Genomic DNA, 25,685 nt, shown 5'->3' with positions numbered 1-25,685 from the left:
TCAAAAATGGCCGCACATCAGTGGAGAGTGACCAGCATTCTGGCAGGCCCCAAACTACTTGGAGTGCAGCTGTTGTTGAGAGGGTACAACATTTGGTGATGGCAGGCCATTGTTTGACCATGTGGGAGATTTCCCAACAGGTTGCAGTTTTGCGTGATGATTTGAACAGGCACCGAGTGGCTGCGAAATTCGTGCCCAAGTTGTTGTCACCAGAACAAAAATACCTTCGTTTTGACATTGCACAGGACCTTCTGGACACCACCAACACTGATCCTGGGTTTCTGAACACCATGATAACTGGAGATGAGTCATAGGTGTACGGGTCCAACCCAGAAACAAAAAGTTAGTTGTCACAATGGAAGCATCCCGAGTCTCCAAGGCTGAAGAAAGTGCGGCAGGTGTGAAGCAAAATCGAGGTGATGCTAACTGTCTTCTTTGCTGTCCATGAAATTATGTATCACAAATACACACTGGAAGGACAAACAGTGCTGAAGGAGTACTAACAAGATGGTCTCCAGTGACTCCATGATGTAGTTCCACACAAAAGACCAGACATGTGGACAGCGAAAAACTGGCAACTGCATCACGATAATGCCCCCGCACATTCATCCCACTTGATCCAAAATTTCTTGGATAATGCGGAACACGACGATGAAGCTTAACACCATCCCAAAAGACAACTTCCAGAGGGTGTTTCCAGCAGTGGAAGTATCAGTGGGCTAAGTGTGTGCAAGCACAAGGGGCCTACTTTGAAGAGGATTAGGGTCCCAACCCCATCAGGTATTCGAAGTATTTTTTCTGGCCAAAGGTCAGATACTTTTTAGACAGGTCTCGTACATTGGAGAGCCAATAGCTCTAACAAAGTGTCCATGGTCGCCATCTTTGTGTATTTTAGGCAGACCATATAGCCTGTGTGGACTGCGATCTGACCTCATAATGGTATCAACTGGCCTTTTTGCCAGAGGAGAGTACAGCTGTGGGGAGCTGATGAATCAGTACATATCCATGTTATAGAAATGGCAGTGTTTGTATCCAACTGGAAACCTGCCTTTACTCCATTAATTTCTAGCTGCAACATGAGCTTCTGCATCCCATGTGCTGACACTAGTGGCCCCAAGTGAAATATGAGCAATTCACTGATGGCTGTTGCCATGTGCTAGCTGGGGCAGACACTTGCTAGATACCCCAGTTTGCACCAGGCAAAAGAGGTGATGCCATGAACAGGGCAGTGACACCATTGATGCTGTGGGCATCAAGATTTGAATGGAAGGAGTCAGTTGATTATTGACCACAACAGTGGCTAATACTACTAACAGTCAATGCCCAAAGGAGCTTGCACCAATCCAGTTACAGCAAGAGCTTTGGCAATTTGTAGCACATTGCCCAAGGTTGGCTCAGATGACCCTAAAGCCCTTGCATTAACTTCTCTACCAGGAGAAAGATTTATAACAGCATCCTGGATTACAAGTCTGTATATGATGTGCCAATCTGTTTACGAGAATAATGTCACTTATATGCTAAGCCTTGCAAGTCAGCAGCACATTCCATGTATTTTTTTGTATGTTGTTTAACACATTGGTGAAATTTGATTCTGGTTACAGCTAAGTGGGTAGGATGATGAAAGTAACAGCCAGCAGACCACAAACATCTGAAAGGCTTTATTACTGGAGACTGAAATTGGATGGTTTTTTGCAACACTTTTTGCAGTTTATTACTAGAAGACGGTAAGCATCCACTCTGGTATTCTTGGACCTTAGACGTAACTTACAGTGAATGAAAGACAGACATAAAACTCCTAACTCTTGTTTCCCTCATTGAAGCAGACAAATGATGGAGTGGGAGGTTATGAAGCTGCAACTGTACACACTTAGTTTTGCAGCTCTTGTAACAGGAATTTCTGCTGTTGCTATTGGAATTCCTCTAGCTGTTCTTACTGACCAATTGCTGCTTGTGAAATTCCCAGTGCTTTTCTTCCCATTGCTGTTGTAGCCACAACTACCACTGCCACAACTGTAGAAACTCAAGATCTATACTTCACTGAATAGATGCACAGTGAAATAGTTCTCATTGCCACTTTTCTGTCCTACTATGCATAGGTTGAACACTATTTATGGTCACTTGGAATGGCAGTGACACAGAGATCGGTGGTTCAATAAGAGGTTCTGGTTATTTAAGAAGATGGAATTCATGAAGTGAACAGATAGCCAGAAGCAATGTCCAGAGCATAGCAAAATGATCAGAAGCATACTCAGAACAGTCTGGAGAGCAATCTGAATAAAAAATTACGAATGAGCTTAACAAACTAAAAAATTTCTAAAAATGGTGCATTTGTAAGGCATCAAGTAGTTTAAGTAGAGTGCGAGCCCTTGAAAGTGAAATATTCTAAGTACTTGTCTGGCTCACAATTTTAAGCTCTCAGTAAATTTGAAATCAGTGCACACACTGCTGCAGAGTGAAAATGTGTGTGTGTGTGTGTGTGTGTGTGTGTGTGTGTGTGTGTGTGTGCGTGTGTGTGTGTGTGTGTGCATGTGCATGTGCATGTGCAAGCTTTAAATGAGTAATATTTTTCTTTTTCCAGTTACTTCAAGATCCATTGAAAATTGTAGAGACTTGTTTCGATGGAAAGGAAGATGGAGGAATGGAACTGAATACGAGTGCATCTGAGCGAAATGTAAGTTTTTATGTCAGTATTCTATGCTTCAGGTATGATAAGACAGTCGTGAAATGTAATGGGCGCTTATACTTAAATTATCATAGATGGTGTGGCATTTTAAACTATGATAGCGTATTATTTCTGCACAAGTTCAGTGACTGTGGTTATCTTTCTGTGCTTTGTGTAAGCTGTTATAGATGCTATTTGAATAACACTCCTAACAAGTCTGTCATTGTTTTCCATGACCATTCTTATAATAATCTGCTTCATTTGGAATGTATGAAATGAATGTCTTAAATTCATACTTATTACGGTGTGTAGCTGTATTATGCTGTGGCAGCTCCTTTGGCTTTTATTTTTTCATTTGTTGATTGTCCTTGGTGTCGATGTAATGCGTTACGACACTGGTTAAAAAATGGGTTGTTTCACAGTTAATTTGAAGCATTGTTGTTCTAACCAACACAGGTTACTAGTCTGAAACTCGACCGTGGACTGACTGTCTCATGACCAAAAATCAGGGCCTTGTATATCATCGCAATAATGTATTCTGAAACGACACATTGTTTAAAGCTAAATTTTGAGAAATTACAATTAAATCTTAACTCATTCGATTAACTGAATGCATTGAAAAATTGGTTCTTTTTAACAGTTTCTTCTACTAAAAGAGTTAGGCCAAATTATTTGTGTAAATCATGAAATTAACAAATATAGTTATGCAAACAATGCTTTTGACAAAACTGTTAATTACTTTGGAATTAATTAATTTGCTAACATGTTTCCGACCAGAGCCAAATAGATACTTTAAGAATACTAGCATTTCGTCTTCTAAATATTTACAATTATTACAGGATTTATATTTGTTTATATGCCAACAATAGAATTTGAGTTACGAAACAATTACTGATTGTGCCTTATAATAAAAGATGCTAACTAGTAATAGTCAAAATAAATTAGAAAATCAATTACATACATAAAACTAAGCACAAAATTAGATCTGGTGTTATATTCTTTAAGGGGACCACACCCTGCCTATCCAACCCATGTTAATTTAGGCAAGTATTTGACCCATTTCTGAAAAAAACTATTTGATGCAGGACCTTAACACTTTCACTGTATGTTGCATGATGCTAATAGTCAGCTGTACTAACATCTACTTTATCCATTTTATAGTTTTTAAGAAATACTTTTTTAAATTTATTAACAAAAAAAATTAAGTTTTTTCTGCAGAAAATATTTTGTGTGAACTTCCTAATGGGGGAATATTAATGAATGTAGAACAAGAGGTGGCTTTTTAAGTTATGCAGGGTCTCTGAAAATTTCATTCATTTATCTATGATAGTTTCCGATATAATAGGGCATATGTACTGAAAATTTCAGTTTGCAGGAAATTGACTTTAAAGAAAATTTTTTCGATATTTGTTACTTACAGTTAATTAAAACTGTCCTGCTCTGCCTCCAGCAGGTCTTCCAGCTTCTTTTTTCACCTTCGTGGATGTTTGTCTTGCTGTCTTGGCCATATTAGATGCAGACCTGTCTGCATCGGCTATCCTCATTTTATCGCAGTGTTGCAGCTCAGTTATCATATTTTCACCATGATTAACTCCCAGCTTTTTCAGTACCCAACACTTTCCAATATTACCACAATTTAATGTAGTAACAGCATCATGAACTTCCTAGTTTCATTGTAGGTATGCCTACAAATACAGTTTTAGGAAGGAGGTTCCAAATTATGCTGTTGAAACTTTCATTTGGGTTCTGTGTTTGTCCATGCAGACATTTCCTTAGAAGGTCAGGATGAGCCAAGTCTCAAAAAATAGGTTTAATTGCTGTAACAACAGCAGCAGGAAGAGAATGCTGGTGAAAATAAGATTCTCCAGTTGCCTGAGCCCTATTGTATTTGCACCATGAACTTTCTCCTGATGGACACAATCCATTACATAGCTTATTATCAGTAGAGAACTTATGGAAGAATATGGCCCAAACATCTCTCTTCATTGCTTCCAGATTTTCTTTATTTCTCCTAATTGCCTGCCCGTAGTATACCTGCAAGTTTTCTATTTCAGTTTTAGTTAACCGACCCTGTCCGGTCAACAATTTTCCATCTTCTAATTTTTTTTCCTCTCATATCAACAGTTAGTTTTCTCAGCCTTGTTCCCAAGCATTCTGAACATGGCCTACACATTCTGTTTTGCTAATAATGGCATCTCCATATGGATTAGAGTTCACCACATTTTTGTATGCCTTACTGTCACCATCGCCCAAATATTTGGTGTACCGTACACCTATTGTTTCTATGGAGCGATGAAATATTTGTTGTGCTCCATGAACTTCCATACCACCACTTGTTCCTCTAAAATTAGCCACACAGCTGTGTTCTTTATGTTCATTGACTACTATACATTATTTGCAATATTTAGACATTATCTCCCCATCTAACAATTTACTGGTGTCTACACTCGTGGCAATCACTACTCCATTCAGAGCAGTATGTCCTCTTTTCTGCCAACCTCCATCAAATGCAACTGCAATATCTAAACATCCATAATTTTCTTCCACTGCTTCCCTAGCAACCAGTTTCATGCTTTTCTCACTGACCTCACATACAGCTTTCTCTAATATTGCAGTCATTTTTTCAAATTTATTTGGTAGTTGATATAAGTTCATCACTGAACAAAATGTTCTCCCTGCAGCCATCCCCTTGCCAATGGGTCATAAGGCATAAACTAATCTAGTATTGATTGCATAAGGGCCACTTGCATCTGGTTTTGAAGAACTCATAAATGAAATCACAGCTGAGCATTTTGTGCAAATTAAATCCAAAGCAATTGCTAGGTTTTTTCTCCCACTGGCACACTCATAAATTTTCACACGTAATTCACCACACTGTCTACATTGTACAAATTTAGAAATTACATCTGATCATAATCTCAAATTTATAATGATGTTACTTCACCCCTTGTCACTTAACAGTAAATTCGTTGAAATGGTGAGAGCTTCTTTGATGATGCACTCGTTGAATAATTACAATTAGAAACATCGTTGCCAGGTGACATAACCTCTTGTACAGAAAACTTTCTAAACTTGGTTCCTCTAAATTGTTGTTTCTTGAAAATGCCTTTACATTTCGTCATGTTCAATAAACACAACAAAACACATGTAAACAAGCACTGCAAATGTAAGTATAACAACTACTCACAATCACACTTGAACAAAACTGACCGCGTGTTTGAAAGTGTGTTGTTTACAAACAGCAGAAACAAAAGAGTACCAATCATTGCATTCCAAGGATAGCCAACACACTTGGGAGTAAAAAAAAAAAAAAAAAAAAAAAAAAAAAAAAAACCTAACATGCAGTGTGAGGGATATAAAGATCTATAATACATGCAGAAAAGTGGGCATGACACATAAATACAGGTGGTAGGAAAATGTTCTTTAAATGCTCAAAAAAAAATTTTTTCTGCTAAATCTTTTGAAAGAGTACTTAAATAAAGCCTTAATCTATCGAAATATGATGAAAACCAAAAATCAATTTTTTTTTACCTGAACCACGGTGTGGTCCCCTTAAAACTAAGGGGGCAATCTTTCTCTTTTATGAAAATGCAGACAATATTCATGTTTGTTAATGGTAATTAGTTAAAACTAAAAAAAATGAATTTAAGATGGCAAAGCAAGGGGGGGAATTAAAATTATCCCAACTTGCTTCGTCATGTCACCCCCTCATTGGATTGACCAGATAGATATTGCTAATAGCTAAATGGGCAGTTCACTAACAACAAGTGACACCAGAACTTGGGTTTAAAATCTACACACACAAAAATATTTCGTAAGAAATTCTATCAAAGAGTACAGTCCATATTTTTTTTTTTTTTCTAATTTATATGTATGTGAACTGGCCATACGAAAATTCCCTTACAAAGTAATTACATAAAGATCACAAAATATCTACAAGTTATACTTTTAACAAAATTTATGCATCTTCATCATAAGAGATGTCCTTTTTGGGTAAGCATTTTACAACACACACCACTTGGTACAAGCACTGCCTTGCTAAACAAATTAAATCCTCATGGGTTGAAAACAAATTAGATTACACTGCACATTGCAGTTCACTTGCTCAGTGCTCAGTTTTTTTCACAGGCACTTTCACTTTTTCAATGACCTTTTAAACACTTTCTCTCCAAGGTGTCCACGCCTTCAACAGGTCCAAGTGGCCGTTAGCCAGGAAATGCACTGCTGTCAGTTCCCTTGGACGTGGTTCTCCTCCACCACAGTGCATGAAAAAATGAGACAAAATACCCTACTTTAGTACACTTACTTTTACTTCTAACTTAAGTCTAAAAAAGTTGTTTAACACTAATGGCAAATGATAGTCCTCACATCATAAATTAAATACATTGTTCTCATAACATTACAATAATTATTGACAAATCTGACTATAGTACGAAAGGTATGGACAAGAAAAATTTTAAAATCAAGTGCACATTACACTACAAAACATTACTCATAAGTCATAACTGTCTGAAACTGGTTAAAGTTGAAAGATTTGGTCTCTTTTTCCATTTGCAAAAATAGCAAAAATTCAAGATGCACACTAGTACAAAGTTACTAATCATCACGTAATGAAAAAAAGAATAGTGTCACCATTACATAACTTAATTACTATTCAAATCAAAATTAAGGGGCTAGAAGTTGTACCAAATCCTTGCCCTACCTCTCTACTCAACTCTGAGTACTACTCATTCAAACAGAAAATTAAATCCTCATCAAATGTTCCAAAAAGGGAACTGATAGCAAAAATATTCACATCAGTCTAGCATCTATCAGTTAATCAGCCAAATTTACTTTTCTTCACCCCATATGACCATTTTAAGCTCATAATTCCTCAGAACACAAATAGAAGTTTTCAGATAACATATCGATCCAGTGATGCAGCATTATATTATTTGTAAATATTGCTCTTTCTGTTAATCTGTCATTCCCAGGAAGGAGGAGCAGGAGGAGTATCAACCTCATAAAAAGAACCAGGGTTCTTCTGGTACCCTGTATAGGGCCTCTTCCCAGGGTAATGGTGAAGACCTCAATGGCATCTGCGACGGATGGCTTCGGAATGGTGTCGATGGCGAAAGAGGCAAACCTATAGTGTCTGTACTCCAGAGGAATGGATACAAAAGGCGTCTGACTCGATGTTAGGGGTGGTCTCATTTAAACCATGGAAGGCAATGGGAAACCACCACTGCTATTTTCCCAAGACAACCTCATGAATTTACTCAATCCTAAATTAGATTCCGGAGTAAGTCCTCCAGTCAGATCTCTGAGGGGGGGAAGGGGGGGCAGGGTTGAGAGGAGCCTTGGAATACAAAGATCAATCTGAACCATCCTTGCAAAGTGTTAAATGGATAGCGACCTGGAATGTGCGAGGTCTCTTACAGACAGGAATGCTTGCTATCGTGGAGAGAGAAATGGATCTTAATGTGCTAGATGTACTTGGACTCAGCGAGACACTGGAGAGGATGTGACCACTTCATGACTCAAGCAAAGAATACAGTATATTTTTCCGGATGTGAGGGTATGAATAAAAATGGCGTTGCTCTAGTGATTCCTAAGAACCTCTGTAATGCTTTCATGCTGTGAGCCCACTTGCGACAGAATTATCTCCATTAAAATGAAAACTATTCCATGCAATATCAAAATCATTCATGTTTATGCTCTCATGGTAGCTTCATCAGACATAGTAATAGATGAATTCTATGAGTTGCTAGAAAATACTATCAGAAAGATACACAGAAAGGAAATATTAGTAATCCAAGGTGACTTTAATGCAAAGATAGGTGAGACTGTAGATGATGGACACATGAGCTTTGTGGTTGAACTTCATGGCCTGGAAGTGAGAAATGAACATGGGTAGTGGCTACTGGAATTTTGCATGAATAACAACTTATCTGTCTGGCATACTCTCTTTCAACATCACCCACAGCGTCAATGCACATGGATTTCTCCAGGGAATCGTGTTAGAAATCAGATTGATTTCATTTTGGTGAGACAATGCTGGCGTACTTCGGTCCTAGATTGCAAGACCTATCCTGGAGCAGACTGTGGCAGTGACCAATTCATGTTGTATATGATAATGAAGATAAAACTGAAAGTGACCAAAAATAAAAGAGTAAGGCAGATTCATCTGACTGACAAAAATAGTCTCAAAGAATTTCGAGAAAGAATAAGACCCAAACTCCAAAAATTAACAAAGGAAGAAGTAGCTCACAACATATGAAACAAAATGAAAAACATCATCAGTTCATCTCTCCTTGAACAGGTTACTAAGAACCCTCAAGTGAAGAATACCTGGATTTCGAATAACACTCTACTACTCATCGAAGAACAGAGCACACATGGCATACAAAGTGCTCAAGATGAAGAAGCGTACAAGGAACTTTGCTGCAAAATACAGCACAGCTGCCAAATTGACAAGACACAGTACCTCACCAGTATTTGTGATGACATGGAACATCATCAAAAATTAAATGAAACGCATGACCTATACAGGAAGATAAACAGCATCACCCGAGAGTTCAAACCATGCACGTGGATGGCAGGAGATATAAATAGCACTATTATAGGTGGAGACAACTCTGTGAAACATTGTATTGCAAAGGAAACAACATCGGAGAAGAGAACATTTGTATGGAATCTAATATTCTGTACAGTGAAATTGAAAATGCCGTCAAGCATCTGAAAAACAACAAATCCCCAGATATAGATGGTATTTCCAGAGAAATACTGACTGCGATGGGAGAGGAAGGCATGCATGCCCTAAAGGGTCTGAGCACTATGGGACTTAACATCTGAGGTCATCAGTCCCCCCATGCATGCCTTACATATGTAATAAGATGTGGAAAACCGGTGAATGGCCTATAGACTGGACTACATCTGTCCTAGTTCCTCTGCACAGAAAAGGATCAGTTAGGGACTGCTCCAACTATAGGACCATAGCATTAATATCACATGCTAGTAAAGTCATCCTGCATATAATAAATCAATGTCTAAAAAATTTTCTGCATTCTCAGATTTCCACAGAACAAGCGGGTTTTGTGTCGGGTAAAGGTACTTGAGGCAGTCTTGAAAAATGTTGAGAGTTGTGTGTCCCTGCTTACATCTGCTTACTAGATTATAAAAAGGCCTTAAATTGTGTCATGTGGGACAAGTTGTGGCATGTGCTCAATTAGTCTGGGGTTCCAACACACCTGGTATCCTTACTAAAAGTCTTTATTATAGCCATACCATAACCATAAAAGTAGATGGTGAATACTCAGAATTTTTTGATGTGACAAATGGTGTCAGACAAGGTTGCATACTGTCACCTCAGCTGCTGGATGGCTGGGACGGTGGGATTTCAATTGGTGGCAGGAAAATCAACAACTTACACTTCGCAGACGATACTGCACTCATAGCAGGAAGTGAGAAAGAACTTGGTAATCTGTTATCAAGAGTGAGAAATATTAGTCTAAACCTTGGCCTAGAGATAAACATGAAAAAACTAAACTAATGGCTATAAATTGACAAGGCAGCAATCAAAACCAACTTACAGGATGCTTAAGGAATCTGGAGATAGTGATTATATATATCTAGGCTCTCAGATCAATTGCACAGAAAAGTGTGATAAAAAGATAAGATGACAAATCATTCTTGGCTCAGCTGCTATGGTCAAACTAACTAAGATATGGCAAAATTGGGCAATATCCAAGACAACGAAGATGTGCTTGGTAGAAGCATTGGTGTTTCCTGTATTCTTATATGGATGCAAGACCTGGACTGTGAAAGGTAGTGGTAAGAATCACATTGATGCCTTCTGATGTGGTGTTGGCGGAGGATGCTATGTGTACTGTGGACACGAAAAAGAACAAATGTTTCACTAATAGAAGAACTTAAAATCACATGAAGGTTATCTTGTCGTGCCAGTTAATGATACCTTCAGTTCCTTGGGCAAATCTTGAGAAGGAAAGGGGATCGATCATTTGGAGAAGACCATTGTGCAGGGAAAAATTGAGGGCAGAAGACTACGTGGGAGAGCAACAAACAGATGGCTGGATCAAGCGAAGATGATTTCCAGCCTGCCTCTTCACATAATATAAAGACGGGCTGAAGATCGTAGTGGATGGAGGCATGTAGTTTCAACTACATAAGAATGAATGAGGAAATATCACGACACTCAGCAATGAGTAAAATGACTAATGAGAATGAGCATATGAAAATATGCAGCATACATGTGGCTGCACCTCAAAGATCTTTCCAAAACATTTTTTTTTTTACTGAGTTTCGTTTTCTAAAGGGCAAGAAATTCTACACCAGTTTATAAAACAATAACCATTCTAAGGATTGATAAGTTTTACAGTTCTGAGGAAAAGTATACTGTCACTTAACAGGAAAAAAGTATATTTTCACCTGGGAGAAAGTGTATTTATAACCGGGAAATCAGGAATTTTTTTTTCTTGTCCATCTATACACCCTGTAAGTATTCCTGATGTCTTAAAGGGAGACAGGGCCCTAGAAATTTTCAGCCTGACAAAACATACTCACAAACAAATGGCCGTATGATATCAGTTAAGAGCCCAAAGGGACTGCTTTTGTCATTGAGCTGGAATCCAAAAACACATGTAGCCCAAAAGTATTTTGCCCCAACAGTGAATTTATCACTAACTGTGAGTTGTCGGTCCACGTTCTTGTATGTGCCGAGATAAGAGAATTGCTCCCCCCCCTCCACTGTGGGATACATTGTTTACTGTAAGATGCTATGTGATGTAGCAGTCACTGCAATACAGAGCAGCCCATCAGACAGTATGTTCTAATAAGGTGAACCCACATTAGGTCACTTTCTGATAGACAAAAGTATGAAGCATGAAAATAAACGGACTGTATTGGCTTAGAACCCAACACTCAATTGTTTCTGAGTTAATGATGGTTAAACTTCTGACACTACATCATCAGTCGGCTCATACAGTGTGAATCCAGATGCAAAGTGTTTGTGCAAATCGATGGTCAAGGAGTAGCATTTTCAACTAGTAAGCATAGTGTCCTGGGTACAGAGTTGGCACCCAGCCAAAGCTTAAATTTTGAGAGATTGGAGGCCCTTTCGCAAAATTTTGCACCCTTCATTGAGATCCAGACATGTTTTTCTTTTCCTCTCTTCCGTTGTTGCACCAGTGTGTGACATCAGTATGTTCCATGACATCATGAAATACAGCGAATTTTGAACAGAAGAAATAGATTGTATCATCACAAATCTTACATCATCTTGTATTACTAATGGTATTCAAAAATGAAAAATACATAAATTCTAGTACTTCACTTTTTGCTGTGAAGCTATTATGATTGACGAGAACCACTGCATTCCTCAGGGTGGCATCTATCACAAAACATCTTCAAAGGATAAAAATTTTGAGTACTACAAGCAACATGCTGTCATGTACGCTTAAAATGGCTACATCACGAAGTTGACGTGCTACAGAAGCAAAATTTAACAGACAGGAAGAAGATGCTGTGATATGCGAATGATTAACTTTTCAGAGCATTCACACAAGGTTGGCGCCGGTGGCGACACCTACAACGTGCTGACATGAGGAAAGTTTCCAACCGATTTCTCATACACACACAGCAGTTGACCGGCATTGCCTGGTGAAATGTTGTTGTGATACCTCATGTAAGGAGGAGAAATACGTGCCATCACGTTTCCTTCCGACTTTGAGAAAGGTCGGATTGCAGCCTATTGCGATTGCAGTTCATCGTATCGTGACATTGCTGCTCACATTGGTCGAGAACCAATGACTTTTATCAGAACATGGAATCGGTGGGTCCAGGAGGGTAATACGGAATGCCGTGCTGGATCCCAACGGCCTCGTATCACTAGCAGTCGAGATGACAGGCATCTTATCCGCATGGCTGTAACGGATCATGCAGCCACGTCTCGATCCTTAAGTCAACAGAAGGGGACGTTTGCAAGTCAACAATCATCTGCACGAACAGTTCGACGACGTTTGCTGCAGCACGGACTATCAGCTCGGAGACCTTCACACTGCATCACAGACGGGAGCGCCTGCTCAACGACGAACCTGGGTGCACAAATGGCAAAACGTCATTTTTCGGATGAATCCAAGTTCTGCTTACAGCATCATGACGGTCGCATCCATGTTTAGCGACATCGTGGTGAACGCACATTGGAAGCATGTATCAGTCATCGCCATACTGGCATATCACCCGGCATGATGGTATGGGGCGCTATTAGTTACACGTCTCGGTCACCTCTTGTTCGCATTGACGGCACTTTGAACAGTGGACGTTACATTTCAGATGTGTTACGACCCGTGGCACTAACCTTCATTTGATCCCTGCGAAACCTTACATTTCAGCAGGATAATGCACGACTGCATGTTGCAGGTCCTGTACGGGCCTTTCTGGATACAGAAAATGTTTGACTGCTGACCTGGCCAGCACATTCTCCAGATCTCTCACCAATTGAAAATGTCTGGTCTATGGTGGCCGAGCAACTGGCTCATCACAATATGCCAGTCACTACTCTTGATGAACTGTGGTATCGTGTTGAAGCTGCGTGGGCAGCCTTACCTGTACACACCATCCCAGCTCTGTTTGACACAATGCCCAGGCGTATCAAGGCTGTTATTATGGCCAGAGATGGTTGTTCTGGGTACTGATTTCTCAGGATCTATGCACCCAAATTGTGTGAAAATGTAATCACATGTCAGTTCTAGTATAATATATTTGTCCAATGAATACCCGTTTATCATCTGCATTTCTTCTTGGTGTAGAAATTTTAATGGCCAGTAGTGTAATTAGGAAAAATCCCTAATAACTCATGATCTTGTAACACCGAAAACGCAGGTAAAATACCATCTGCACTATCCAAAATTTTCGCCGTTTAATATCCGTTGATAACTTGCACTGTACTTTTGATTTTGAAGCTCTAAGCTGTATTCCAGAAACTATATTTAATATGTAATTGATGTACTAATGTATTTATTTTTGACTGTATATAATTGATTGTTATTATAAAGAAATTGCTGGGTAATAGCCAAGTGAACATTATTGAAATTTGTCAATAGCAATTACGAAATGGTAGTAGTTGTGCCATTGTTTCTTTGCATATGGAGAATGTCACGTTGTGAGCAGTGAGGCAGCAGAGCAGCTTGAGTTGTGAAAGAGTCATGAAAGAATGCAGAAGTGTTTGTTGGGCGATCCCACTGCCGCGGTGTGCAGCTATGCTCGTGCCAATGTAGATGCGCCTGATTTGTAAACCCTTTTGAGAGGACAGTAGGGGAGTTGACATGCGAAGAAGCTGCAATTCAAACTGTTGCCTGTCGTTTAATTATTCGTGGCTCTGGAGATGACTTGGGGTTCTCATTGAGCAGCAGCAGCAGCAACAACAACAACAACAACAATGGCAGCGTAGCATTATCGTTGGCTACTTTCTTAGGTGTCCACACAGCTACAACATTGTAAGACTGTTAAGTGAAAAATTATAAACCTACATTGACATTGCCCAGCAACATTTCTTTCACTAAGTATGAATAACTTGAATAATAACATGCAATAGCTGAAGCCTGTAGGGCACCCGTGTTGTCATTGTCCTGGGACATTATTACCAAGCAGGGTTGGTTTCCTTTCCATGCAATCACAATGTGTCGTAAGAATATGAAAATTGATTAACTATTTACTATCAGTTTTTTGTTTTTTTCTAACGACCAGTTTTGGTCTAAATTTTCTGCCTCAGTAACTGTTCATTTTTGTATTACGTGACTGAGGCTACTTAAACTAAAATTTCACTGGAAAAACTAATAACTTAAGATACAGCACAAATTAAGATTTCACAATTTCTTTTATTCTGTATTTAGCTTAGCGAGCAACTTCATCTGTCTTGGCATGTATTTTATTGTTTTTATTTTAAAAGTAAAACCAATTGCTCGTTTGCGTAAAGTAAAGTTAGTTCAATCTTTCACTACTCAAAAGTAAATTGCTTGCTTTTTCTAAATTTTGCATTATGTTATACTGAGGTTTCTGAAAGTATTTTTTTTAAGTAAAAAGTTTAAATTAAGCCAGTCATCTATTTAACCAGTAATTTCATTTAACTTTACTTTCAAAATTTAGTATTTCAGAATAAGTAACTGCAAACTCGGTGCTTTCTGATTCATGTATTTTCTCATGAATTGTACAGTGGAAAAGCATGACAATCTTGTTACCACACCAGTGATTATTGCTTAAATCTCTTTGCCATTACTTTTCTCAAGATGCTGGAGATCCATTACCGCAGTGAGCTGGTAACCATTTAATTATCCCCTTTTTAGTCAATCGGTGTTTACTTTGTGTTATCAGTGATTTTTGTAGTAAATATTACGTTGTACCCTTTTTCCTCTGTGCTGTTTGTGAGCGATTGCAGTGTACTCCATCTATGTTCTAGTTATCATCAGTTTCTTTCCTTAAGTGCAGAATAGATTCTTCCTTCAGAAATGTCTGTTGTACACTTTCCTCCAACTAACCGGCTTTATTTTCTGTTGATGATGATAGCCTTATTCACTGTAAAATTTCATTAGGCATGTGTGATCATGATCAATTACATCACAATCCAGTAGGCCGATTAGGGAGGGGGAGGTTACAATCAGGCAAGAATTTTGCGGGAAACTATGTGTGTGAAAGCATTTTCTTGAAAGCTGGAGCCTGCAGTTGATTATGGATGAAGCTGTGTATTGTAATAGCATCAGTTCTACTTGGGATTTCCCTTCTCTGTGTAATGCGATGAGATTACGTATGTAATTGTCAAATGCTGTTCTTCGCCCGTCAGTAAAAGGATATGCTCCAGGGTTAACTTAATGACATACACTATGGCCGATAGATGTTTTAATGAAAATGTTAGTATTCTGATTTCATCGACAAAGAGCCAATCATATGATTGACTACTTTGCTCACTGTATGATTCAGTAATGTAGAGAAATGGCGCCATTTTTACATACAGTTGCAAAACTTTTTCCAAATACTGATGATATGTTTCTTTTGTGAGCTGTCCTGATTTTATGGGTGTTGCGTACACATTATGTTCTCTACCACTAATTGGTTTAAGCCTTGGTGGATTTAAGGACCATATTTGCCTCTGACAATAAGAGGAACAAATACTGTTGGTGACAGTTTTTTGGAAAGTGTTAATCCATGTCAGTTGTGATGATAAATCTCTCTTTAATACTACATCTGATGATAAACAATACAACAAGTATTTGAAATGCTTTCTTCTTTTATCTATAATTACATCATGATGGTAGAAAAGATGTTGAATTCACATATTTCCATGACAACAAAAGAGAGAGGGGTAAAAATACAGGAGACTGGATTTGAACACATGGTGCTAAAATACAAAACTGTATTAGGGGCAGTTTGTTTCCAACTCACCTAGATATACATTACACAAGAGAACTGATACTGTCACAATGAAACTTTCATTGAATTTTTTCAGAAACTATAGTGTGTTGGCACCTAAGGCTAAATAGGCATCCCCTCATTTTCACCCTGCTAAGCTTTCACTGCATCAGACAGCTGACTACGCTATTTTCCCCTGTAAGTTAATTAGGCTGACTGTTTCCCATGTATCTGCCTAAAACTCAATCACTTGCCCATCCACCACCAGTGTCAATGGAATACACTCAGTCAATGCTTGTAGGGCATTGTAAACAGCCTCCAAGTCCTGCGGAAACTCTGGGACTCTTGAAGACCATCCTGCAGCATGACTACTGTCATAAACAGATGCCGAATGGCCTCCTTTTCAGCATACCTTACACATGGAGCCTGTGAATAAGCAAGCCTGTCTAATATGCACCAAATGACACTCATGTTAAGACTGCCAACTTTCTCTTTGAGCAGAAAAGGATGCGGAGGAAGAACAGCGCTGAATCTCCGACCAACATCATGAATGGGGATCACAACTTTTTGACATATTTGTACCCACTGAGATTCCTGCAGGGAAAGGCAGGTAGTGTTGTGATATCACCACACGTTGTCATTGGTGTCATTGCACAGTTACTTGACAGAAGGCAAGGTTGGCTGGTCAGCTGCACAGGGCACCAGGGATCTGCTTACTGTGCAAATCTAATTTCTCCCCCTGTCAGTTGTTGGAAAGCACATCCATTGCTGCTACCAAGGTACATGTGATTCAGCAACCAGGTCAACTTCATCTAAAGGAGGATCTGACAAGGCCAGTGCACTAGTTTGCACCTCGAGATCACATGTTAGATGATCACATTTGTGTATAGTGAGTCCGTATATGAGGTAGCACATTTGGGACACTTGAGTGAGAGACATTGAGGTGTTTTGCAAAGGTAAGTTTCTTGAGCTTGGTAGAGGGTTTCAAATTTTGCACTATTTTGTAGAACCTCACACTGCTGGACAATAGCAAGGCAGCCATATCAGCTAGGTTAATGATACACCTTACTCAACAGTGCAGCATGGACTGAAGCAGGTGCTTGCCCCACATTTCTGTACAGTCTTTGAAACTGGCTCTCAATTGAGGGCAGCAGAGGAGCAGGGAGTTGGAACACCAGCGTAGGGACTGGCACAAAGGAAAGTACAAACATGGCCAGCCCCTATGATGGAAAACAACTAGCACGCAGATCCCTGAGGATGGCGCAATGTGCAAGTCAGGTGTGTGTTAATGATGTCAGCTAAATAACTGGCTGATCCGACCTATAGCTGCCAACAAGTAGACACCCAGGTGAGCAGTTGTGCCTATACAAATGGAGTGCGCACTGCCCCAATAGCTTCTTGCACTGCTGTGCTGCATGACCCACACTACCCCATCTGCTCCATCTGTATGTCAAATTGAAGGACACGAAATAAAAATTTTAGATCAGTGTTTAGAATACTTAGTTGTAGTTAATTGGTTTAAAATATAAATTTTTGTATATTATATGTTCAGTTGTGCATAAAAACAAATAACTTTTTGAGATGTTATGCTGTTACATTGGGTTACAAAAGTAATACCTATTGATAGCTGCTTTGAATGTGACAGAAGTACAGGCACAGGAGCTATTACACAAATGTTTTAAGTAGGAATCTATAATGATAAAACTGGATTCCATGTCATGGATTAATGACAAAAGAGTTTGATCACTATCTCTCTGTAATGAGTGATGAAGAGATCAATACCATATGAAACAAAATCCCATACCCTTGGAAACCCTACAAGGAGCACTATAGATGACAAATGCAAAATACAAATAAAGAAATGTGTGGTCTTACAGTAAAAGTGTCTCAAAGTATTGCCCTTTCTTCCTCCAAGACTCAAATGGGAATGGGCTTCAATAATTATAATAAGCTTTGACATAAAATAGGGCTTCAAGAATGAATAGTTAATAACAAATGAGATGCTAATATACTATATTAGTTAGAGAGACATTTATGTTGATGTCAGTTTTAGAGAACTTTGTAACACAGATAGTTATAAAACAGCTATTGGTTCACATATAAAAAAAGAATTGTTCACATAAAGTATGACACACAGATCAACATCTTATTATGTCACTATATTCCTAAAGGATGCCATTTGGGTTCGCTTTGTGAGCTTGTGATTTTTACAAATTTGAAAAAATTCATAGAAGAGTTTTTAAATGAAAATGCTCTTTCCATAATAAAGCATTTTTCCAAATATTTTCTGGTCTGTTTTGATGCCTTCTCCCTGTTCTTGCCTTTAGTTTCTTGGGGGTTCCTGTTACTGCTGGTTCACACTTGGCGAGTAGTGGTTTGATCTAATTGTTATTTGTTCTGGCAGATAACTGTACATTGCAGATGGCAACTACAGAGAGGCATTATGTATCCTACTTTTCCATGTTACTTACATATCAATAGTTAAATAATTTTTTACTCTTTTCTTTTTTAGAGAGCTTTACCTCATTCTGTTTTATACTGCAAATATTTTTAATCATATATTTGTGCCTGAGTTGCCAGTTGGTGCCACTATGCAATTAACTGTAGCTTTCAGTTCAAATAATTGGCCTTCCGATATGTTTACATTGTTAGTGTCTATTGGGGCCTGTTCAGTTGATGACTTACCATGTATTGTGCTGAAGTATGTCCAGTTGTGTATGAAAGTAAGTTAAGTAATGGAACACTTTTTTCTAAAAGCAAGTTGATTTTATTGAGGATGTCAATACACCATATTATTCCCCACTTTTTTCCTACAAAATCTTATTTTTAAACATAATTTCCATTCAGCGCAATGACCTTACACCACCATACTGGGAGGACCTGTATGCCCACATGGTAGCACTCTACTGGTTGTCATCAGAGACAACATGCTGCTACATCAATGATCTTTCTGTCATTTGTGTGCAGCTTCCAATGGAGTACATCCTTCATTTGGACAAACAGATGAATGTTTTAATGTGCAAGATCCAGGTTGTAGTGCGGGTGAGGAAGAACAGTCCAATGAAGTTTTGTGAGCTTCTCTCAGGTGCACAGATTTTTGTGAGGCCTTGCCTTGTCGTGAAGAAAGTGAAGTTCATTTGCATTTTTCTGGCAACGAACACGGTGAAGTTTTTTCTTCGATTTTATGAGGGTTGTGCTACCTTTTTATAATGATGACAGATGCCTTTCCCAGCAGCTCACTGTGCTTTTCTTCTTTCTTGTATCTCTGAAGACATCCTGCAGGCACCTGCTCTGGTTTTCCACCAAAGGAAACTCGGTGACAGCTCTCTGCTAGGAACCCACCTCTGTAATAACAAATGCCTTTTTGAAGGCTACATATAGCACTGCCACGTATCAGAACATCATTAAACTATATTGGATGATGTTTATAATGCCCCATAGCAAAACCCTCATTTTTTCAATCATAATTTCCCATGAAAAAATTGTGCTGCATTACTTATTGAACATCCGTTGTATATAGTTAAAGGAAGACAATAATTTTTGTGTATCATAGATAACAGGGAAAGGACAGTTTTGTGTACACAGTAGCACAAAAAGCAATGGGAAATTGACAGTTTTTAGCCACATAACACAAATGGCACTTTTTATGTAATTAATGAAATTTAGTCTTGTCCCAGTTTTATGAAACACTGTCATAAATGTGAAGACAGTAGTGGTTGAATGTTAACATTGGGTTTTTAACTTTTTGTGAGCTGAGATTCGTGTGCAATGCTTCAATGACAGTTCATGTCATGTGTAAAGAACTACAGCTCTAGATGTATTGTAAAATGAAAACATGATGCTTCCAATGAACTCCAGTTTGATAGCAGTTTTAATCACAGATGTTACATGTAGGGATACTGGGACAACAAATGGAATAAAAAGTAATGCATGTATGAGAGATCGTTAATGTGGTGCATCAAGTAAACTCCATATTTTCTTTGTACACAATTATAAATATGAAAACTATCAAATACAGCATTTCAGCTTTGCAGACATGTGTATCAATATGACATTGGTAGTTTTGCGTCTATAAACCACTTGCAAGACAGAGTATATGATGGTATGCAAGTATCATTATCAGCATATAAGATAAATTGATGGTTTTTAAGTCGTGCTACTGAGGAGGATGATAGCTTTTATGGAATCACATTTATTGGGTTTGCCAACTCACAACCAAATTACCACCTTTCAACACAACCTAGACATTGGGCTATGCAACAGATTGGGCTACTCATCACAAACATCATTCACCAAGTTGTGTAATGTCAGTCATGTTTGTATGATTTATGCCCTGTGTTGTGACTGGTTGGCAGAAGCATGATGTTGATTTATGGGTTTGTGAAAATCAAGTACTATATTTGGGCCGGCCGAAGTGGCCGTGCGGTTCTAGGCGCTGCAGTCTGGAACCGCGAGACCGCTACGGTCGCAGGTTCTAATCCTGCCTCGGGCATGGATGTGTGTGATGTCCTTAGGTTAGTTAGGTTTAACTAGTTCTAAGTTCTAGGGGACTAATGACCTCAGCAGTTGAGTCCCATAGTGCTCAGAGCCATTTGAACCATTTACTATATTTGGTTATATTCATATTTACACCAGCATAATATTCAGATGTGCAGGGCAGTTGAATTGCATTTGTGATCTCTCCATAGCAAGTCAGTTTTGTACAACTTGTGTGTAAATATCAGGAAATGTGTTTTCCTGTATTCCAAGTGAAATGAGTTTGAATGATTCTTTATAAATATGGGTAAACAAATTTTTGATAATTTGACATTTTGAAAATAAGCTTCTGAAAAATTAGAAGTGACAAATAATTCAGGCAGAAGTGAAGCACATACTGAATCACAGTGTTTCACCTTCAAACTTGGTGAGCAACTCTTAGCCACAGATCCAAGCTAATGAATCACATCCCTTCATAATTTAATAGTAAAAAATTTCTGTGCCAACAAGAAATGCAGATATTGTGAAACATATGATGATGGACTGAAGGCAGTTTGTCTGTTGAGTTCAAATAAAGATTCTGGACAGCTGCTTTCATGCTGCTGCAAAATGTTGGGTTGATGGTGTAATGCTAAAGGAGAGAATTCTAAAGTTGTGTCAATGTATTCATTTAAAAAACTTTAAAGTGTATGGTTGGAGAGAGATTTTATTTCTAATATATTAAATTTAAGATTTAAAAAAATGTTTTCTTTCTCCAGTAATGTAAATAAATCTGATGTCAACAGACATATTGTAATTCAGAGTTATCATCTGTAACAAAGATAATAAAACAATGAAAGAAAACAGAAATAAACAACACGAAGCACTTAAAAATAACCCATCAGAAACTAAAATCAAATTTGAACAAAAAGACACAAAAACTTGGCATACAATAATACAAACATTGTCAAAAATAGAGCCAAATTTGGCTGAAAATAAAACAGCTTTTTCTTGTCCTCATATTGCATCTATACATAGGGTGATGCAATAATCCCAACCTATATACAGTATGGCTAATTCTGGATACATATCATATTAGTTACAGAATTGGCTGTTAGTAAGTGATGTTACCCAGAGAAAATCATTTACAACCTCTCATATGAAGTCTCAATAGAGCAAAACAAAAAAAACTATCTACTTGGATCATCCTTTTGGGTTGCTAAGGTTTTTGTTTGTGTGGAGAACAAAATTATTCTTGATAAACTAAAATGCTTTGGTATCAATATTCTCTCTTGTATGAAACAAAAGCAGATGGTCCATTGATAGACTTTTACATGGAAATGAAACAACTCACAAGGGAATGATCCACTTTGACATTTCAGAACCCATGTGGAAATTTTTCAGGAGAAATGAACCATGAAAATTTTAGCTGCTAGGACAAAATTTTAAATATTTTTGAAAAATGCTGGAAGTTAATATTTTTTGTCACATGTTGATCCACTATTAATGGCACTTTTGACCAGTGTGTGGAACAGTGAATGAGCAGAAGTAATTGTGACAAGAGAGAATAGTGTTACAATTGAGGGCTACACACAGACATGGAAATTACAAGCACTTAAGTTTTACCAAATTCGACATACACCTAAACTGTTTTATATGTATTATTGCAAAGATGACTAACAGAGAATGAAATTTGTGGCACATTTTGACTTTACATTACATGTCTTCCATCACTTCAATTAGGAATTCTTTGTTTTAAACTGGAATAGTACATACACATACATAATTTAAAATAATCCATATAGAACAGTTATAGTAATGAATTCTGAAATTCGCACATTTTACTCACAATGAAATAATGCCTTATAGTTTTCACAAAAATAAGAAATGTTCACAGAGTAACAGAAAGAAACATTTTCCTTGCACTAGGCACACTTAACAAAAATGGAAGTTACTGCAGTAAGCACTTCTCAGTAACTGCTAGTTTTATTTAGATAAAATTGAGATGGTCTCTGTTCTGCATATTGTTTTGTTTACTATACATATTTGATCAAATCTGAAAACTTACAACACAAATAACTAAAGTTGAAAGGTAATTTCCTGCTGATAAATGTGAAATGATGGAGATCTAGCTGTCTCAGATTGTCCAACAATTTTCTGAAAACTACTTACCACTGTTGAGAAATTTTTTTTTTGTCAAGGATTGAATCACATTAATTATTCCTAGGGAATTCACATAATATCAAGTCATTTTGTCATCTTCCTGAAACACATAGCTGATATGTACAGGCCAGTAGTCCAACAAAAGCAGTTAATTATTTTCTCCAGACAGCAAGAAGTTTTGAACAAAATGTTGTAACCTGGCGTTTCATATTTCTCCGTACTTTGATACATTAATTACAAGATTAGTCCCTAAACACTCCCAGACAGCATCAGCCTCTCTCCCCACTCCTACACTGCTACCCCTTCCCCTTTCCGCACCCCCTCCAGACTGCTGCTTGCATACCGTGTGATAGTTGCATTCTGGCCTTAGATGCTGGAGTTAGCTGTCATGTGTGGATGAAGTGTGCTTGCTTGTGTGTATGAATGGTTTGTGTCTTTTACTGGTGAAGACTGTGACTGAAAGATTTATGTGAGTTCTTTTAATTGTGCCTGTCTGCAACATAACGTTTCTTCTTGACAGTAAGTAGCATGTCTTTTCCTACATTGTCAATTACAAGATCTTTGCATGTTATCTTTCTTTTTCAACTTTTGGTCCTAATTTCCCTGAGGCTCCTGAAGACCGACACAAGACTTGTATTATTTGTGTACAAATGTGTCATAGCATTGGAGATTAGAAAACGCCTGTTTTACTTTGAAGTAGTGAGTTATGGTCTGCACACAGTTCTCACTTGAACCTTTGATTAATCAGTGGTATATGCTGCAGTTGCTTAGATAACAATAAGCTTTGTCTTCTCATTAGCTTTGAATTTCCCGATAGTATATCCTAATAAAGACACCACCTTGAAACAGCCATAAAATGTAAACTATGTAATTTTATGACTACTTGATTCTGCTTAACCACCTTGAATATTCAGAAATAACCATTGTTCATCTCGTTTGCAATTCAGGAGCCCAACTGAATAGATCTTCATAGGTAATGGTATGTTCTCTCTCATGAGTAGTTATAAGTTGTAAGGGGGCTTCGCTAACTTTCATTTTGGTGCATATTTCTTTCTTCCTTTTAATCAATTCTTTCAGATTTTATGAAATGGGCCCAGCTTTTTGCACTCCATCACTTCAGATGGAGTAGTGCTGAGTGCAAAACAATGAAATATGTTGAAACTTCCTGGCAGATTAAAACTGTGTGCCCGACCGTGACTCGAACTCGGGACCTTTGCCTTTCGCGGGCAAGTGCTCTACCATCTGAGCTACCGAAGCACGACTCACGCCTGGTACTCACAGCTTTACTTCTGGCAGTATCTCGTCTCCTACCTTCCAAACTTCACAGAAGCTCTCCTGCGAAACTTGCAGAACTAGCAATCCTGAAAGAAAGGATACAGCGGAGACATGGCTTAGCCTCAGCCTGGGGGATGTTTCCAGAATGAGATTTTCACTCTGCAGCGGAGTGAAAATCTCATTCTGGAAACATCCCCCAGGCTGTGGCTAAGCCATGTCTCCGCTGTATCCTTTCTTTCAGGAGTGCTAGTTCTGCAAGTTTCGTAGGAGAGCTTCCGTAAAGTTTGGAAGGTAGGAGACGAGATACTGGCAGAAGTAAAGCTGTGAGTACCGGGCGTGAGTCGTGCTTCGGTAGCTCAGATGGTAGAGCACTTGCCCGCGAATGGCAAAGGTCCCGAGTTCGAGTCTCGGTCGGGCACACAGTTTTAATCTGCCAGGAAGTTTCATATCAGCGCACACTCCACTGCAGAGTGAAAATCTCATTCTGGAATGAAATATGTTGTTAGCCAATTCCCCAGAAGTTAAACTCTGAAAATTGTACTACAAGCAATAATGGAATCTGCTGCAGGTCCAACAGCCATAGTCATGTGTTCATGTGTTACTAGCTGTAAAATTTCCACCATTATAAAATGAAAATGTGCAGTGAGGAACAGAAACAAAAAACACACAAGAAATGTGCCATCAAAGTGTTGAAAGCAATCATTTCTTTTTTTACTGCTGATTTTGTGGTCTATGCAGTGAACCTGAAATTACCTTCCAGTTACTTATTCAAGACTGCGCCTATTACAAAGTCCCAAATGAGAAACAATGTCTACATAATAAAATAGCCCCTACAGACCCATGGAACAAAATGGCTTCTGTGTGCAAATGAGGAAAGTGAGACTCCTGGTACCTGGAAGAGTTACACCTCCCTGTGTCATGACATTCATTTCAGAATTCTATTCTATCTGTGTTTACAGTTTATAGCCTCTAAATAAAGAATAACCTATTTGAGGAAAATCTGAGGTTGGAATGGTGGTGATCATCAGTACCACCCCTGGTGTACGTGCAACATATGTTTCCCTCCCATTAGAGAGGATGGTTAACAACAGAGATCAAAGTGTCTTTTCAGGAAGAGTGAGCTTTAGAGCTGTACATAATTCAGAGGACTAACTCTAATCAAAACTATGTGCACTTCAAGTAGAATTACAGAATTGTGAGAAAGACAAAACTATGCACTATGCCTCAAAATTACAAGAACAAGACAGGAAGTTTGGGCATTATTCGAAGGAAATTTTTTTAACTCTGTAAAACAAATGATGATGAACTCCCTGAGGAGTGTAGCAGTGAAACGGATGAAATTAAATTCAAGTCATTGGAACAATTCATTGAATTTATAAGCCAAACGTTAGCTGTAAACAAAGGGGGTAAGAAATGAATTGTTGAAAGGAGATGCAATACACTTATACAGGTATTGCCCATTCCTCCATTAGACTTTAGTTTTGTCTTATAAACTATAGAAGGGATTACAGAATCTTCAGATCATCAAAAAGAAGTAACATTTGTGATTTATGATGTTATTTTAGCCAAAATACTGAAATATAGTATCAACTTTATAGTACCCCACCTCCTTTGGTTATCTTTGCAGTTGGCCAGTGAGTTGAGGTGTATTTGCTGAAAGAGTGCAATATGCTGTGGTAAAACACATTTATAAAAGTGGATGTATGCAAGTGAGCTGTGACCATAGATCCGT

General features: G+C 38.3%; 1 protein-coding gene across 1 annotated transcript in view; it reads left to right on the top strand.

The window, feature by feature from the left end:
* The window catches only part of LOC124720440 (zinc finger protein 70-like), a 125,209-nt gene that overhangs the window by 17,997 nt on the left and 81,527 nt on the right, over nt 1–25,685 (top strand). The window contains exon 4 of the mRNA XM_047245793.1: nt 2,579–2,671. Within this exon, the coding sequence (XP_047101749.1) occupies nt 2,579–2,671 (93 nt within the window). The remainder of the gene's footprint in view (nt 1–2,578; nt 2,672–25,685) is intronic.

The sequence above is a fragment of the Schistocerca piceifrons genome, chromosome 11, assembly GCF_021461385.2.
Source record: "Schistocerca piceifrons isolate TAMUIC-IGC-003096 chromosome 11, iqSchPice1.1, whole genome shotgun sequence".
Classification (NCBI taxonomy): Eukaryota; Metazoa; Arthropoda; class Insecta; order Orthoptera; family Acrididae; genus Schistocerca; species Schistocerca piceifrons.
This window is presented reverse-complemented; position numbering and strand designations above follow the sequence as displayed.